The following is a 19,099-nucleotide window of genomic DNA, read 5'->3' on the forward strand; positions in this document are numbered from 1 at the left end:
AATAAAATGAAGGCAGCACTATCTCAATTTACACAGAGGCGGGAAGGCTCCTTTGAGAAAAAAAATTCAGAATTCTGGTGACTAGACTCTGGTTTCTCTTCAGATTGAATAAATCATCTTTTACTCAAAAAAAAAAAAAAAAAAAAAAGAAAGAAAAGAATTCTGGTGATGGATCAATTCCGGAATTCCACTTTGTACTGTCTATCAGCAGTCAAGTAATTCATCCCAATAACTTTTAGACTGAGTATGTACAATAATTAAAGACTATCTTTACTAATCTATTACGTATATACATCACAGAGATCATCAAAGAAGACAGATCTAAAACTTCTCTATGATTCTACAACTTCAAATTATTTCTTTTCATCTTTGTCACTAAGGGAGGTAGTTATTGCATAGGAATTAAGGGCAAAGGCCATGGAAAAAGACAAGACCAGATAAAATCCTAACTTCTTAACTATGTACCATTGAGCAAGTTACTTAACCTCTCTAGGCCTCACTTTCTTTATCTGTAACATAAGGTTATTAATATCTGACTCTCAGAATTATTGTAATGAGTAAATGAGATAATGGGTATATATCATTCTACACAGTACCTAGTATATAGTTAAGTGTCCAATAAATTTGTTAGGGTGATATACTTTGGGCACTTCTCTGTTTTATTGGGATATTTTATATTAAACAAAAACTTTAAACTTTATCAACTGTGGGGCTATAACACAAAGTGTAAAAAACAAATAAAAGTATCAAAATTCCATTCAAAGAGCATACTTTCTCAGTCAGAACAATTTACCAAGAGACTTTCAAAAAAAAAACACCCAGAGTTTAAGAAAGAAAAAGACAGAGGTTAGGTCTTTGACATTCACTAGCTCTTCTGTACGGAAATGTGGAAACATTTAAAATGTAAGGCAGCCCACAACTTTGTAACATGTTATTGCTACAGGAATAAAACTGTTCTCTAGAGAAAAGTCAATTTTGTCATCCGCCACTGAGGGGAGCTGTAACCTAGGAAAAGGTTTACATAGAGTCCAAAGGTTATTTTTAAACTTTTTCACACCTTACAATATTCACTTAATAAACTCTTATTAAAATATCTTTTAAATTAATTTGACAAGTATACCTTAATTCTCTTTTGGAGACCTTACAAGAAATAATAAGGCTTATTATCTTCATATAACCATAAAGATAGTGGGATCCCTATCCCCCTTCCCAGATTTTTCTCTTTGGCACTTACCTAACATACTATATATTTACCATGTATTTAACATACATTATATATTTATATTATCTAACACAGTATATATTTCATACACACTGATTTTTATTATCTGTCACACACACTCCACAAGGAAGATATTTTTTAATGTGTTTTCTACATCATTCTATTTCCAGTACCTCTAACAGTGCCCAGCACAAAATACATGCTCAGTGAATTAATTGCTACTGAATGAATGAATGAATGAATACTAGTTCACTTATTTGAAAGGTTAAAAATTAATTATTAGATAAAATCAAGTAAAGCAAACTACTACTACCTGAAAAATGTAATGTCCACTTACACTGACTTTTGGTTTAAAAAAAATTTCTAAGAACAGTTCTTTGATCCTATAGATGAGTATATGGACAGATCTCATGAGAATGGCTTGTTTAATATATATTTATAGTAGAATCCCTCTTAAATGATCTGAATGGCACAAAGAACTGGTCAATTAAAGGAAAGGATTATGAATATTGATACACAAACACTTTAATTTTGTTCAATAATACTAATGTGTTTTATTCACCAGTTTTTATGGCCTCTTCATTGAGTATAACTTTATTATTGATTTTCTCATATAATCAACAGTCATAATGTATCATTTAGTGCATTTCAATCTGTTTTAAATGAAATGAATACATAAGGACAAAAGACAAGCAATTTGAATGCAAAATCCCTCCAGATTTTCATAAATCTTTCCCAATTTTTTACAGTTGTATTTTCACACCAGATTTGACAGCAGTTTCTTTTTACAATTCATTTTTATCAACTCCTTCTAAAGCATTTAAGTTTTTATGAAATAATGAAATAACTCGTCAAACTGATATTTCACTGTCCTATGAAATATCTAATTAAATTATATAATTACAATAACAAGTCAACAGCATTATAAGAGGTCTTGTAAGGAGTCAAACTCAACTTACAACTCACTTGTGAGAGAAATGTGTAGAAGTGTGTCAGCGGACAGCCTACTAACCATGTTGACATATGTGGGCCTGAAAGCAGACACTTTACAGACAGAATAGAAAGTATGAGGCAATCCTTGTAAATTAAGTAGAGATGATCAGAAGAGCTTCTACTGTAATGGCATATGGATCCTTCACATAGTATCTACCACTAGCCTACTTTTTGAATTTTTCCTCCATATAGCTGATGAACGCTAATGTAATTCCTCTCTTAAAAAGAATAATCCTTACAGGATATTGGGTTTAACTATAATCATTCATTCACTCACTCTTTCAGCAAACATATACTGAGTACCTACTACACAAAAGGCACTATGTAAAGAAAAAAATAGTGGTGGATACAGAGATAAATGATACAGAACTTTTCCCCTATTAAATTTACTTATCCAAGCAGGACTCCTGTTAGCGTCTCAGAAAACTGACCTAGCTTTTCCAGAACGTAAAAAGAGTTAACACACCTGGATAGGTAAAGAGAAAAACTATTCTCAAAATTGATTTTTCCTCTCATAATACAGAAGTTGGTCCTGGAAGCAAGACATCCTCCTGAAAACTAAAGAGGGAGACATACCCAACTCTAATCTGTCTTCCAGGAGAGAATACAGCACTTTTTTTGTTCTATTTTGTTTAAGGTTTAATTATATAAACTTATCCTTTCACATTAGATAGTTCACAATTTATGTTATCCTAATTCAATGCATATAAATTAGTGTATTCTCTTTTAAGTTAATGTATTTTAAATCCTTTAGTCACAACATATGCATTCATGCTCCTTTCCATGCATTAAGAGTATGATAATTTCATACCATGCTTCTGAAGCCGGGTAACTTTACAGAATGTAAGTAAATGATGGAGGCAGATGAATTTAATATTTACCTTTTTTTGCTTAAACTCTCTTTAAAAATAAACATTATATTAGTAAAATAGGTCAATTTCCATTAATGCTTCTATAAAAACTATAAAAAAGGCAAAAGTCAGTAATAATAAAATCATAAAAAAGTTCATCCAGTAAACTATTTATTTTCTTACACTGAGCTCCTAGCAAGCATCACTATTAGTGCTGCCATTATGATTAATAGCTGAGGAATTGCCCACTCCCCCTCACATTCTGGTTCGTTTTACTTTTCTTCAAATGATCTCTTTAATACCTAGATTCCCCTAAGTTTTGACCATCTCTTTAAAGATGGTGTTTTATTTTGTTTTGTTTTGTTTTTAATATCCATGACTAAAAAATTGGGTTTCTACTACAGAGGCTAATACCTTCGTTTACATGAACAGTGAGTTTATGACATAATTCAGTCTTCTTTTTTATTTTTCCTTATCTGGCATAGGAAACAACTATTATAGAAACAAGGAGCAGTGGAAGAGAACTGTTGTGCTAAAAAGTTCAGAGTAGGCAACTTGCAATAATACTCATTCATAATCCATTCCAGAAATAAAAGTATACAGAAAATATATATGCGGATATTGATTTTTATTAAGAAAGATATAAATTAGGGCATTATTAATTGATTCCAAAATGATATACTAGATAACTGTTTTAAATATTTTATTCTCTATGAAATCGAAAATCAATAATTTGATCTACAAAAAGATAATACATTTTTTTCAAATAAGAGTATAAGTTAGAGACAAGGAGGTAGAAAATCTCTCAGCTGTTAAAAAGCATAACTTAACTCAATTAAAAAAAAACAATAAAGTTTAAAAAAAAAAAGCATAAAAATGCCTGAAAATCTCTACAAATGCAGTTTTCTCTCCACATCATAACTCAGAGTAAGGACTTTAAAATCATCTAATGACATAGTGATATTTAATCTCTGGTAACAGTTTAATTAAAATATTGGTTTTATAAAGTTTTATAAACAATATGAATAATAGTTAAAAGCCATCTATATAATTTGTATTGGATTTTTGTGAACCTAATTTAATAATAAACACTTAGAGAAAGAAATGCTAATGTATTTTCCATTTTCCTACTAAGGCCACTCCCTTACCTAACAGTCAGATTTCTAGCAATTCAACCATTTGAGTTAACAGGCAAATAAGCAAAATAAGTTTCTGAGCTTAAATATATTTTTCATAAAAAGGATATAAATATACTCTTTCACTTGAGAACACATATCCTAATATTGAAAGGATAATCCAAAATATATCTCTTCATCTCATGATCCATTTAAATCTCAATTGTTTAATTTTAAATTTAATATTCCTCTATTGACCTTTAAAATATCTTTATAAAATATGTAACACAGAATGTAAGAAAAAGATGTCTCTTAAAATCTTATAGATTTGAATGTCTTTTGCATTCAAACCTAATCTACATCATACAGCTTTATTTATTAATTTTTTTACTTGTAACTTTCAGTAACAGCTTACAACCTATTCCTCAGAAATTTAGAACTGGTGTGCCTCTATCCTAAGATTAACTATGTAATAAGAACATCTTTCTACACAAACATAAAATTAGTGTTTGTATACTTTTACCATTCAACCTAAAATTAACTGGCTAATTCTTTAATATATCAAGTTAACAAAGAAACTTCAGATGTATAACAGAGCCATTAGTACTGAAAACCATAAAACCATCTCATTGGGGAGAAGCTCTTGACATGAGAATGAAAGCTAGAATTTGAGGCAGTAACCAATTTCAAGAATTCTAAGTTTGTCTATTTGTTTTTAAAACCTCAATGGCTACTCCAAGTACAGTGTTCAAATCTATCACTACGGAAAAGCTAGAATTGCTAACAAATGTGAAACTTTAACACAATGACACCAGCTTGATATTCAGCCATCAGAACATCTGAGTTTGGACCTGATCTCTCTCCCAAGCTTCCCAGATCTTCAGGTCTAAAAATGGCCCAGCTACTGATAGATAAAAGTGCCCAAATGCTTTTCCCACTATTTTAAAACAGTCAGGCACAGAAAGGAAGAATATGCTGCAAAGCATGTTACAAACCTGCTACAAATATATTTTAGAAATTTAATGATGATCATGACAATGATATTGATGACAATCATAAAAGCTAATATTCACTGAAATTATTTAATCTGCACAACAACCCTATAAATTTATTACTGAGAAGTTAACAATATTATCACCATCACAGAGCTTAATAAATGGAAGAGCTAGAACTTAAAATCAGGTCTATCAGACTCCAGAACACACACTCTTTCTCACTGTATTTTCACTGCCTGACTTCCCTAATCTCCATTCAATAAACATTTATTAAACATCTACTATATGCCTGCAAGTCACATGGGACTCCACAATATGTAAATTAATTGAAGATGATTGTTAAAGTACCACTCTAGAGTCCCTCAACCCAACAGTTAAACCATATACTTCATTTTTAGAGATTTCTGAGGTCATTCATAATCGCCTTCAACAAATGTTTAAATAAGCATTTTGTTATATGAGAAGCACCATGTCAGATGCTGAACAGATAAAAAGACGAAACACTACCTTTCCCTCAAGACCCAAACAGAACACATTAGAGTATATACATAGTTCAATACTGAAGAGAATTTTTGTTTCTGCACTTTTAACAAAAATATTTACTAATAATTCTGCTATTGGCTATCATTTCCTTTAAAAGATACTAAGAGCTACAAATTAACATTTAATATTTATAATTTATACTTCTACTACTACCAAAAAGCTAATGTGCCTTAGTAAGGTACACAATCAAAAATATGAAAGGTGATGGAATTGATAATTAGCTTACATTTTCTATGACAAATGTCCACTCTTTATCTTCAAATTCCTCTGCATGAGGATCCTGTAACAAAAGCAAAATATAAAGTTGAAATACAATTCTTAATGCAATCAATCCAATTAAGAATATACAACAGCCTTTCTTTTAGCTTTTATCAACTCTTAAAAATGGGAGAGACAGAATGGCCTACTCAAGAAATTTCCATAATTTGTCTAAATTTAAATCAGTATTTTATATTAAGAAATTCTCTATTTCACTTATGTTGATGCATATTATTATCTTCCACCATTGCATTTATGACAAGACAAAAACACAGACATTGATAACTTAATGAGTGAACTACTAAGAAGCACTTTATTAAGATATTAAATGTTCATATAAAGCCCTGCCTTCATTTTTATACCTGTAAGTATTTTAAACTCAAAGTACCACTTGAGGCAAGGTTTTCTTGGTGCAGAAGTTATACAAACATCTGGAATTTCAAAGCACTGCAAAGGACTTCATAATCTACACAAAGTGGCAAATTGGATGTTAATACCCTCATCTGCCCTCCACCACCAGAAACCTGACTAAGGGTAATGGATCCTACAACCAAATACAACTTCTTCCAAAGTGAAGAACACTTTTGCAAGTATTTATTTGACAAATATTCACTGGCTACTTATATAAGGAATTACAGAGGTGCTATATGGATTCAAATATAGTTGTTGCCTTCAAAGATGAAGATAACTAATCTCAGTAGTTATATGATGAATGAAATACGTAGTTTTACTAGAGATTACAAGACAGCACTGGGGGAGGGTATAGATCAGTGGTAGAGTGCATGCTTAGCGTGCATGAGGTCCAGGGTTCAATCCACAGTACCTCCATTGAAACAAACCAACCAACCAACCTAATTACCTCCCCCTGCCAAAAACAAAAACTTTTTTTTTAAAGAAGACAGCACCATTTCTTACAGGAAAAGCTTTATGAGCAAGGAAGCATTTGGGCTAGGTGGGATTATATAGGATTTCCACAGATATTAGAATAAGTAAAGGCAAAAGGCAACACATTATAAGACATAAAAAAGAGAGTAGTGGGGTCACATCATAGTGCATCTAACTTATTCAAGTTCAACTCCATGTTTTAGAGGTGAGGGAGGGAAGGAGGTTCTGAGGGTGAGAGTGAGCACACACAGGTGCTACTTCCCTACTGGGTCTCAGGTCCCACACACTTCTCCTGGGGCAGCATCTTATTCACAACTGATTCCACTTTAGTCTGTTATTAATTTTCAGTTTCTACTGCCACGGCTGAGTTTGGGTCCTTGTCACTTTGTGTCCAGGTTATTTCAAGATAAAAGTGATTGCTGCATTCTCTCAGTCTCTCTGCCCTCCAGTCAATCTTCTACACAGATTAATTCTTCCAAACCCCAGTTCTGACCATGTTAATACCAACTTCAGATTCCTTTAACCTATGGGATAAATTCTGAACTCTTTAGTTCTTTATTTGTTGGCTTATTTTTCATGAGGGATTTAGGGCATGAACAGTGCTCCTTTAGTGTGACATAATGCTGAGGAAGGAGACATCTTACCACCCTTCCTGCCTACCGACACCTGCATCACGTTGTTGAAGAATGCAGCATAGTTTTAGCACAGCTGGCAAATAATAATAATAATAATAATAATAATAGTAGTAGTAGTAGTAGTAGTAGTAATAATAATAATAAATATTTGCAAAGCACACACTATGCCCCAGTTATTGTGCTAAGGGTTTTCATCATCACAGCAACTTATGAAATATGTACTATTTTTATTCCCATTTAACAGAACAGAAAACTGAGACCTAAAAGGTGTAACTTTCCACAAATAAGTGTTTAATTTATATTGCAGTTCCAGGTCTGTCTGGCTTTTAAGCATGCTGTTGGTTCAGTTTTACCATTGTGTCCCTATGCCCTAGAAAAGTACCTGACACACAGTAGGTTCTCAAGAATATTTGACAAATGAATTAATGAGTATATCTTATAAATTTACAAATATTGAACAGTGCCTTACATATGACATACATTAATTCTCAAAGTTGATGAGACTTTTTTTAGAAACATAGATGACGCATTATCCCTAAAAAAATAGTTTAAATGAGACCAAGAGACACATCTGATAAGGCAAAATCACTAAAAAGATGTAAAAGAAGAACAATAACGTTCATTTTCAAGTCACTTTAAAATGGTATATCTATCATCGACTGTACCAAATATGCCACATTGATGAGGGATGTTGAGGGGAGGGGAGTATACATCTGTGGGTGGGGAGGACTATGTGCGAACTCTGTATTTTTGCTCAATTCTGTTGTGAACCCGACACTGCTCTAAAAGAATAAAGTCTATTTTTTTAAAAAAAGAAGTAAAAAAAAGGTATTTCTATACAACTAACTAATTATATTATTGACTAAACCAAAACATTTGTGATGAAAATTGCTTCTAGCTTGAATCAATTAAGCCTTCTTTATATCCTACTCTCTATCCTCTAGTGTCTCTTTCCTTAGCACTGCACTAAAGAGAAAAACTAAAAATGGCTTAAAGAGCCATTTGCCTTCTCAAAACCCAAAAAGGCTTTCTTTTTCCCCATTTACTAGAAATAGCTATTTTCAATCTAATTCAAATTTCAAAATCAAGCATGAAGGCTGAAGAAATTAATTTCAGGTTATATTATAGAAAAATGAAACATACTGATAACTTTTTAAAAAAGCACTTTGTCTATGAGCACACCTTTGTGAATACTAAGGACAAAAAGGGTTCAGAACAGTCCTTTCCTATCTGCAAATTTTAAGGTTGTGTATCGTGAAACTTTAGTATAAGTAAAAGCAAGGGAGAAATATGAAAAAGTTTTCCACCTGAGTATTTTAAATGCTGTTTAAAAACAAGATCCAAAAATTGCCATGAAAGAATGAAAAATTGTTCAAACTTTTCTGTTTTTTTATTAGAATTCTGGGAAGATGGGGAGTCAAAGGTGTTGGCTGAAAATATTCTTTAAACACTTAAATGGTCACAAGGTCGCCTCCATAGCACAACTGAAGAAAAATATGTAATTTGGCGAACTAGGGAGGAAGGAGCATTTGGGTTTTTTCCCTACAGACTAGCACTTAGAGACATAAAAGTTCAGTGATAAAGATATGCTGAACATTCTCATCAGTACTTGAAAACTACACTTACCTTCTAATCCTCAAAATTACACATTTCAACAGCCACTTTCAACTCAGAATCACTCAGTGCATATCCTTTCCCCAAACACATGGCTGTCAGCCATTTATCAGCTCTATTCTAACCCCTTATTCTCTATCACCATTTTTTTAAGTCGTGTAACTATGTCCATTCATTTGCTTTACCAATATAAACAGACTAAATCAAAACACACAAGAGATTACTTAAAAGTCTACCTCAAGCATGTCAGAGATTTTGCTGTTGTAATCTATATTCTTGTGGGTTTTATTACGGAATAGGCAGTACAATGTAAAAAACAAACACAAACCCCCCCAAAAAACCCGGGGCTAGTGGGGAGGGCGTAGCTCAGTGGTAGAGTGCATGCTTAGCATGCACAAGGTCCTGGATTCAATCCTCAATACCTCCACTAAAAAAAAAAAATTAATTTAAACATATACAAATAAACCTAATTACCTGTCCTCCAAAGAAAACCAAAACACAACAACAACAAAAAAACTCAGGGCTAAATCATAGAGTGATTGGGCAAGTTACCTTCTTTAATCTCAGTTTCATTATCAGTATAATGGGAATAATTATAGACCCTGAGGGTTGCTGTGAGAATTAAATGAAACAGTACTCTAAAGGTCTTATTGGCAATAGGCTGGTTCTGATCTTTCCTGGAAATAAAAAAAAAAAAAGAAGAGCAGCTACAATCTCATCCTTTACTTCTCCCCGAGCAAACATATCAAATATAGTGTATATATAATAAGCATAATCGAGTAGTGTTATAATGTCAATAACCATAATATCAAAACTATAAGATATTCATGAAGTGTTACAAATATTTCATAAAACAGAGTATTTATGAAACACAGAGCATATGAAAGTAGTGTCCCATTCATGGGTTAGTACATTAACATTCATCATACTGTTTTGTTCTATTGATCTCTGTAGTAGTTCCAGAACAAGTGAATTAATATGTTGGATTACAAAATCAAAGGCACTTTTTTACACAGTGATTTCGCACTCTAAGCCATATAACTCTGCCCAACCTAGATTTCATATTGTAAAATATTTAGTGGATTTTCACAATTTAGTGGATTTTCCAACTTTGTTACTAAATTATGCTTAACTAGATGCCCTTCTTCATTCTGTCCTTCTGCAAAAGTAACTTCAACACAATTAGAATGATTCAAAGAAGAAATAAAGCATTTGTTTTCTAATTTCACCATTTTTAAGAAGGCTGAAACTGTGACATACTTGTGCCCACTATCTTTTTTTTTTCTGAGCAGGTAAGGAATAGGTTAGGAAGGTAAATATTCTAGTGCTTGTCACATGTGAGGACTATTTTATAATGTTTCAAGAAATAACGAAGACTTCAAGAAAAAAAACACACATAAAAGAGTCAGGTATATGCACAGCTATGTTTTTGGATTCTGCTCTTGGAATTTATTACCAGAATTTTGCTTTTAAGCTATAGTATTTATAAAATTTTAACTTCAATAAAACATTTATCAAATATCCATTTTAAACTTATTTTCTTATGTTAACATCAATAAAATATTTATCATATACTAATTTTAAAACATCTTGTTATTAATCAAACAAGTGTAACAAGATGAGGCTCAGAACTAAGACTTTCACAAACCTCAGCTTTCCACAGAAAATGCACTTTAACGTTTCCTATGGACAGGAGGTAGGAAGTCGTAAAAGAAGAATTCCAAATGACCTTAATTAGAATAAGTTCAAAAAGATTCCCAAATTATTCAGACTTTATAGACCATGAAACACCCTAATACACTTGAACTGTTGTTATAAATTGCTGTTATGTCTAAAAATAATACACAGTAAGGTACCAGGTTGGACCCAAATATACAGAACAATGAATACTGAAATATTCTGTCATTTAGAATCCTGATTATAAGATAAATTCTATACTTTATAAACCAGAACGTACCTTGAAAAGTGTCACAGTGATTTCAATGTTCTCAGGAACAGGCCACACTACAACACCACGGTATGGATTTTTTATTCCAGGCTGCCAGCTATGAGCCTACCAGAATAAAAATAATGGCTTCAATCTAAAGTACAGGAAATGCAATGTTAATAATTTACGAAAGTATATTGACCCTGTTTAACTATACATTAGATCTGTCTTCCTAAAACAAAAATGATTAGTCAAATAAAAATTTTCAAGCATTAAACTTGGGCCATGACAGTTATATCACATGATAGCTAGATTACAATCTGTAAATAAACATTCACACACACACACGAAGATGCAAAAATGAGGTGTCTAATATTTTCAAAGGCTATTTCTTCTTGAATAAAAATCATATTAGGAGAAATATTTTTTAAATTATTTTTGGGATCTAGGAACTTAAAGGAAAGTTAATTCTTTAAAAAGGAAAAATAATTGTGTGGTCTGCATTTAAGTTCATTTCCCATAAACTGTAATGTTTATTTAGGGCAAGTAAATAAGAAAGCAGTTTTTTAGGTTAATAGTTCTAGTACTTACAAATTTAAAGATTTTTTCTTTGTGAATTTTGATTATCAAGGTTCCCTAAGGACGCCCCCAAATGTGGGGGATCACTACTCTAGCTCTTCCTTTGAGGTGGCATTTCCAGCCTAAGCTGATGGAAAATGGTATGCGAAGACAGCTCAACTAAGTCTTCAACCCTGTGAGCTGCAGAACTGTCCATGAACACGCCATGAAGGTAAAAATAAAAGCTAATATTTAAGGAGTACTTTCTATATGTCAATCCATGTTTGGAATTTACTTATGTTTAACTCATTTAATCTGTATTGTTCCAATATTAGCATATGTGCTGCCAAAGCGATTAAACTCATTTAATCTACGGAAGATCCCTATGAGGTAGCTACCATTCATTCATTCATTCACCTACTCACTCAATTGATACTATCTGCCAAGCACTGTCTAGGAACTGGAGTAGTAAAAGCAACCTGCCTTAGTACAGTTTACAGAATAGTAGGAAGAGATAAACAAAATAGTTAAGTAAAACAGATAGTACATTAGGTGGAGACAAAGGCTATAGAGAAAAATGAAAGTGAGGACGAAGGATGGGAGGGGCAAGAGAAAGTAATGATTTTCAACAGGGTAGTCAGAGAACGTGTCATTGAGAGAGTGACAAGAGAAGACCTTAAGGGGTTGAAAGAAACAGATACGTAAATACATAAGAAGAGCTTTCCAGGAAGATGGAACAACAACTGGAAAGGTGCTGAGGCAGTTAGATAACGAGGCCAACGTGGCTGGAGCAGAGAGATCAAAGAGAAGAGCAGCAGGAGAACAGGCCAGAGAAATCATGGGGGGGCCCAGACATATAAGGCTCTGGCAGGCCATTCCAAAGATTCTAGCTAATAATTTGAGTGAGATGGGAAGCTGTTGGAAGACTGTAAGCAGAGGAATGATGATCAAAGTTATCTTTTAACAGACTCAGTCTAGCTAACGTACTTAGAATAGGCTCCAGATGTAAGCGAGGAAACAGGGAGACCAAGTAAAAAGCTACTACAGTAATCCTGGGGAGAGATAACGGTGACCTGGCTTGGGGTGGTAGAAAAGTGCTACAAAGTGGTCAGGTTCCATACAGTTTTTCATGTTTTCAAGATAGAATCAGTAAGATTTGCTGTCCAATTGTATGAAAGAAAGAAAGGCTGATTCTAAAGCTTTTGCCCTTCAGCAACTTCAAAAAAGGAATTGCTACTAACAGATATGAGGCAAAACTGCAGAAGGAACAGGTTTGGGAAGTAAGATTGGGAATTCAGTTTTATACACATTAAATCTAAGGTGCCTATTAGATATTCAAGTGTAGATGTTTAAATAGGCAGCTGGACATATGTGCCTGGAGTTATAAAGGGAGTCATCAGCATGTAAGCGATACTTAAAGCTGAAGAGTGGATGGGACCCCAAAGGAGTGAATACAGATACAGAAAATAAAGACTCAAGAACTGAACATTGGAGCACATTAACAGGTCCAGGGAATGAGGAGGAATCAAGAAAGAAGGGTAAGTTAAATAGAAGGAAAACCAGAGGCATGTGGTATTCTGAAAGTCTACTGAAAAAAATGTTTCAAGGAGAAAGGAACAATCATCTGTGTCAAATCTTGGTGACAGAACAAATAGGATGAGGCCTGAAAAATGACCCCTAGATTTAACAAAGCAGAAGCCATTAATGACTCCTTAAGAGCAGTTTCAGTGGAGTCATGAAAGTAAATGCCTGAGTAAATTAAAATGGGTTCAGGTAAGAATAGGAACAAAGAAACTGAAGACAGCAAATACATCCAACTCCTCTGAGGTGCTATGCTGGAAGAGAAAGAGAAAAATAGGTTGGCACTAGAGAGAGAAATAGTGTCAGAAGAGAATTTTTTTAATAAGAGAAAAATATTTTTATGCTGATGGGAAATGTCCAGTTAAGAGGGAAAATTCAATGATGCAGAAAGAAAGAATTGCTAGAGTAATGTCCTTAATAGTACACAAGGAGACAGACTGGCGTTTGCTGGGAGCACAGACGATTCTTCCATAGTAATGGGAAAGAAGTTAAAGTATATAAGCACATATCCACGTCAGGGAGGAGATTTAACAGATGAGGAAACTGAAGTACAGACTTGTCCAAGATCACACAGCAAGTAAGTGGCAGAAGTTGGATTTGAACTCAGGAAATGTTACTGAAAAGGGATCAAGATCATGGAAAACTACATCCATGCAAATCTTATCACATCTTGTTAGTTAAAATACCAGCAGACTATTGTAAGTCAATTATACTTCAATAAAAAAATAAAAAATAAAGTACCAGCAAAAGGTAGAGGTTTAGCAGTGTCCTCCCACTCCAACTAAATTATCAATAACTCTCCCTCTAGTCTCTCCCCAATGCCCCCAAATCACAAAACTTATGGTAAGAAAAGAAGTAGACACTTACCACAGGACACTGAGCACACCATAGCCAAAGGTAAAGAACTGAGTTTTGTTGATTAAAACAAAACAAAACAAAAAAACAACTCCAGAGATTCCTCTATTCCCCTGCCTATTTCCAAGCCTGGTGACAGTCCTAGAACAAAAACTCCACAAAGTAAATAATCTCCATCTTGGAAAGTAAATTTCTGCCCACCTTAGATAATCTTTCATCAAAATTCTACATACTTAATTCAGAATATTTATGACAACTCTAATTCTCATGTACTACAGTGGTAGGTCAGGCTATTTCTCTGGTCTCTTCAAACTCCCTCTAATTATATTTTCATAGCCTCCCCATACAATAGAAACATTAAAAGAAAAAGTATAATAATTTAACTTTTCTTATTAACCACAGCAGAAAAGATAGAGTATTTGCAAAATTCTTAATGAAAACACAGCCATCAAAGAATTTTAGACCTGAAGATATCCTTAGGAGAGCTAATCCAGGTGCAGATAAGGAAACTGAAACAATGAAAGAGTAAATGGCTTGTACGAATACACACTAGTAATCAGTAGGAGAACCGACTCTATGATTTCCAAGTCCAGAATTCTTCACCTAACTGACATCATAGCCAACTCTACCCCTGACTCACACAGTAGTTAAGAAAATAGTCTTCTATCCTTAAGGTCTTAACACATATGTATATGACACAGAGATCAAAAGTGGGGAAAGCAGAGAATGTGGGCAGGGTTGGATGATGGTGAGATCAGATAATTTTCTCAGGTACCCTAATGCTGGTCCTCTAAATGACCTTCTTCAATCTTCAGTCTTGAATCAGGGAATGGTAATAATTAGACTTCAGAATAAACAAAAATACACTCTGCTTAACAAACTAAAATCCTTTTTTTTTTTCCCTTTTACTAAAAAGAGATGGAAGGTGCCAGTTCCAAAGTTGCTAGTACACTGCCATTTTCTTACCACTCTAGCATCTCTCCAGTGGAAAAGGTGTAAGTTAGAGCTCTGGCTTTTCGACAGCCTTTCTACAGGGACTGTACAACAGAGCTAAGTTAGGGCACTGTAGCAATATCAGTTAGTCCAGCTGTGGAGCTGGCTATGCCAGCTTTATAATGTTTGCTAATTATTATACTGTAAGCAGAAAACAGGACTAGTAAATTTTACTGGAGAGGAAACCAGGGAAGTACATAGCAGCAAACATGAAGGGGGTGGGGGGGGTGTTTCTATTTTCAAAGAGCTTACTACAGTTTCTACTTCAAACAGAATTAAAGAAGCTGAAGCTGGAAAAAGAATGAAAATTCTAAAACAGTTAACTAAAAATAGCTGTGGTAATAAACATCTAACTGTACAAATCCACGGAGACAGTAATTTAGGTTCTTAAGAACTTGATTTAGAAAAAGCATATCATATTGGCAAACCTTAAAACTACAAGAACCCTGATCAGTTTTTATTCAGAGTAATAGAAAGGATTTCCCTAGAAAATAATTAGGCACAGAGCTACTTAGCTCTTTAGTATAGTTAGGAAAGTCATGCTATTTAATCATTTTGCCAGTATCCTAGTACAGTTAATGGTAGAAAGGATTAGGTCACATTATTCAGTTCCACTTATACTTTTTTTTTTTCACCTTTTATCACATCACAGATCCTTTGGCAGGACCTAGGGAAAAAGCAACATTTCTCGATTTGGGGTACTGACTCTATAAAATGCCTTATTTTTCTAATTATTTTGTATCATACCTTACCTAAAAGACTTGTACCTAATATACAACTAAATACAGAGTAAATATTCACTTGTTACTTCTGATCCCTACAAAATCAGAATATTTCATGGAAAATTTATAATTGTTATTTAGTTGTTAAATTGATGATTTTCAATTTTTAAGACTGCAACTATCCATATGTTTAAGATGTCACATGTAAAGTCACCTTACAGTCACCAACATCACGTCCAGAAGGCAAAGCTCTGCAACTATACCCTCCCCTTCTTGATACCATAACACACTGTTAAAGGCTGTAGCATAACCACAGAGCAAGGAAGTAAAGATGGTAATGCCATCAAAAAGCTGGTGAGGAACTTTCAGGCTCTATTTCCCTCTGGAATTCTTCCACCTCTCTTCAAGTTTAAATTTCTACTTTGAAAACTGGATTTAAGGCAGCAGACTATTCTGTCATAATTCTTCTGGTCTATCACAACTTCCCTGCTTTCTACTGTCACATACTGTACTGAAAAATAATTTATTTAAGCATACACAAATCAACTGCAGCCTGACAAAATCTTTGTTATAAATGCCATGACTTGAAGAAAAGAGGTGGGGAAGCTGTATATTGTGTTAATTACTCATGGTAATTATTTTCTCATTAAAAAATCATTCAGCAGTGAATGCTTTATATATTTAACTTCAGAAATATATATGTACCCAAAGAAACTTGAACTTCAAATTAAATAAGGCAATGTGCTTTATTATTACTGTCTAATCTGTTATATGAGTGTCAGTTATAAATTTCAATCCACCAATACAAAAAAGTTAGATGTGAAATCAGTCAAGATAAATACTAAGCTATATAGATGACCAAAAAAAAAACAAAAAAAACAAACCCCAAAACAAAAAACAAACTAAAAAAACCTGATTACTGTGTAGCCCAAACTCTTTTCAGAAACATAAAAGTAGAGGGGACGGTATAGCTCAAGTGGTAGAGTGCATGCTTAGCATGCATGAGGTCCTGAGTTCAATCCCCAGTGCCTCCTCTAAAAATAAACAAATAAACCTAATTACCCCCCTTGTCAAAAACATAAATAAAAAAAGAAACATAAAAGTAAAAACTAGACAATTTTCTGACCAATGGTTGCAGAAATCTGTTTTCCCCCAAGTGATTTCAATGGGACATAGCAGCAAATAATGCATATTTTAAAGGAAAAATGTCAAAAAACAGAAGACTCTTTCAGGAGAAAACGATGGTTCTAGTCTTCAGATTTAGTGTAACTGATAGCTAATTACAATAGCTGGGGACAAGATTTTTTGTTTGTTTTGTTTTTTTTTTTAAGAATTCTAAAATACCATGGATCTCAAACTTCTCAAGGTTAAAAAAATCTGTTTAAATTTTACAATACTATCATAATCACTTCTTTCATAGTTTCTGGAACTGAATTTTATTTAGCTGTTCTGTACAATTTATAGAACATTTCACACAGACATGAACATAGTATGTATATGCTGTAATAAGCTTAACACACTATGGGTTCTCATAAAATTTTCAAAAGAAGTACATCTATAATGTTTTAAGAGAATACCTAATGATTGTAAAATATCCAGCAGGGACTTGAAATAATAAGAGCATCACAACTGGAAAAATTAGTCCAACAAGAAATAATTCCTTCTAGAAAATACTGCATTCTGAGAAAAATCAACCTACAACCTCATATATTTGCATTTTACCACCTGGATTCAATCAGTGTTTGATACAACATGATAAAGAATCTGGACCTAGTAAAAGTTGTTTGACTTTCAAAATGTAATTAAATTAAAAAGTATACTTAACTTCAAATATGGGTATACTGAATTGACCTTTAATCTGAAGTTTCACTATATTTCATAATTTTAAAGAAAACAGGTAGTATTACTAAATTATTAAAAGAAGAAAAATCACTTTCTGTTGATAGCTAAAAACATTCAGGGTCTATTTCTAATGTTCAGAGTTATAGTCAGATTCATCTACCATACTTAGTGGATGGCCTAATGTTGCTCCTTTCCACAAAAGCTTAAGACTGACTCACTCAGCAAAACTGATAGAAGACCCTATCAGTTTTAGTCTATTTTTTTAGTCTATTTTTAGAACCTTTTCTCATTTGTAAATGTATAAGAAAATATCAGAGGCCCAAAATATAATGCCCCCAAAACTATAAATGTGTGCTTTGAAAAAGATGATATTCAAGAGTTGAAGCAACTGGACCTTTCCTGTATTGCTGGTGGGACGACATTAAAAGTTAAAAATGAACCTACCATATTACCCAGTACTTGCCCAAGAGAAAATCTGTGTCCCTCAAAATATTTGTACAATAATAACATATTTATTCACAATAGTGATCATTTACTGGAAACAAACCAAATGTTCATCAACAGATATATAAAATTATAGTATATTCATAAATTAACTACCCATATTTACAACAGCATGAATAAATCTTAAAAACATGTTGAGCAAAAGAAACCAGACATAAAATAGTAATACTGTATGATTCCATTTACATGAAATTCAAGAACAGGCAAAAATAGTCCATGATGATAGAAAAATCAGAATAGCAGTAGCCTCAGGGTTGGGAACTGATTGGAAGAAGACACAAAGGAAAAAGGTGATGAAAATAGTCTATATCTTGATAGGAGTGGTAATTACACAAGTGTATATTGAACAACACTCATAAAATTATATAATTAAGACCTGTGACTTATGCTGTATGTAAATTCAATAAAAATAAAATTTGAAAAGATGTCCTTAATGAAAAACAGACAAACCTTGGAAGACTTCCTTCGACTTCTTCTTGTCCAGACTACCACCAGTTTATCTGGTTGCCTGGAAAATAAGAAAAAAATTAAGTATAATTTAAGTTATCTTAAACCAAATTAATAAAAGTTAGTTCTAATACTTTTAAAAGGAAAAAAAGTCATCTGCTTTAGATTACATAGAGCAGTTAGACTTATAATAAAGCTCTATGAATTATTCATATATAGTGGATGTTGAATACAGATGTGATCTAATTTAAATTAATATTTCATCTACATGTTCTTCTAAAAATATTGTAGCAAGTTGATTCATTGGGACAAACCAAGTAAAATAAAATACTTACATTGGTGACTATTTTAAAAAGAAAAGCACACATACACCTTCTCCAAAGTTTAATACTATACTTCTAACACATTATCCACCTTAATTCAGAGAAAATAGCATTAAAATGGTACTCCCAAAATTATTTAAATGTATAGTTTATACTACTTTTGCATCTCTGTATCTTATAAACAATATTTGTGGTTTTCAAAACATTTTTATAATCAATCATCTCAACTATCTTCA

General features: G+C 33.0%; 1 protein-coding gene and 1 long non-coding RNA gene across 20 annotated transcripts in view; one reads left to right on the forward strand and one right to left on the reverse strand.

Moving 5' to 3' along the window:
• EHBP1 (EH domain binding protein 1) overlaps positions 1-19,099 on the reverse strand; it is a 391,476-nt gene that overhangs the window by 216,376 nt on the left and 156,001 nt on the right. For all 19 annotated transcript variants that reach the window (XM_072937655.1, XM_072937664.1, XM_072937665.1 and 16 more), the window contains 3 exons: positions 18,544-18,601; positions 11,069-11,164; positions 5,946-5,999 (listed from right to left, as the gene is read on the reverse strand). In XM_072937655.1, the coding sequence (XP_072793756.1) occupies positions 5,946-5,999; positions 11,069-11,164; positions 18,544-18,601 (208 nt within the window). The remainder of the gene's footprint in view (positions 1-5,945; positions 6,000-11,068; positions 11,165-18,543; positions 18,602-19,099) is intronic.
• The window catches only part of LOC140685675 (uncharacterized), a 94,089-nt gene that overhangs the window by 55,598 nt on the left and 19,392 nt on the right, over positions 1-19,099 (forward strand). Inside the window, exon 3 of the long non-coding RNA XR_012058949.1 lies at positions 11,670-11,828. This is a non-coding gene — a long non-coding RNA (uncharacterized lncRNA). The remainder of the gene's footprint in view (positions 1-11,669; positions 11,829-19,099) is intronic.

Source organism: Vicugna pacos, chromosome 15, assembly GCF_048564905.1.
Source record: "Vicugna pacos chromosome 15, VicPac4, whole genome shotgun sequence".
NCBI classification, from domain to species: domain Eukaryota; kingdom Metazoa; phylum Chordata; class Mammalia; order Artiodactyla; family Camelidae; genus Vicugna; species Vicugna pacos.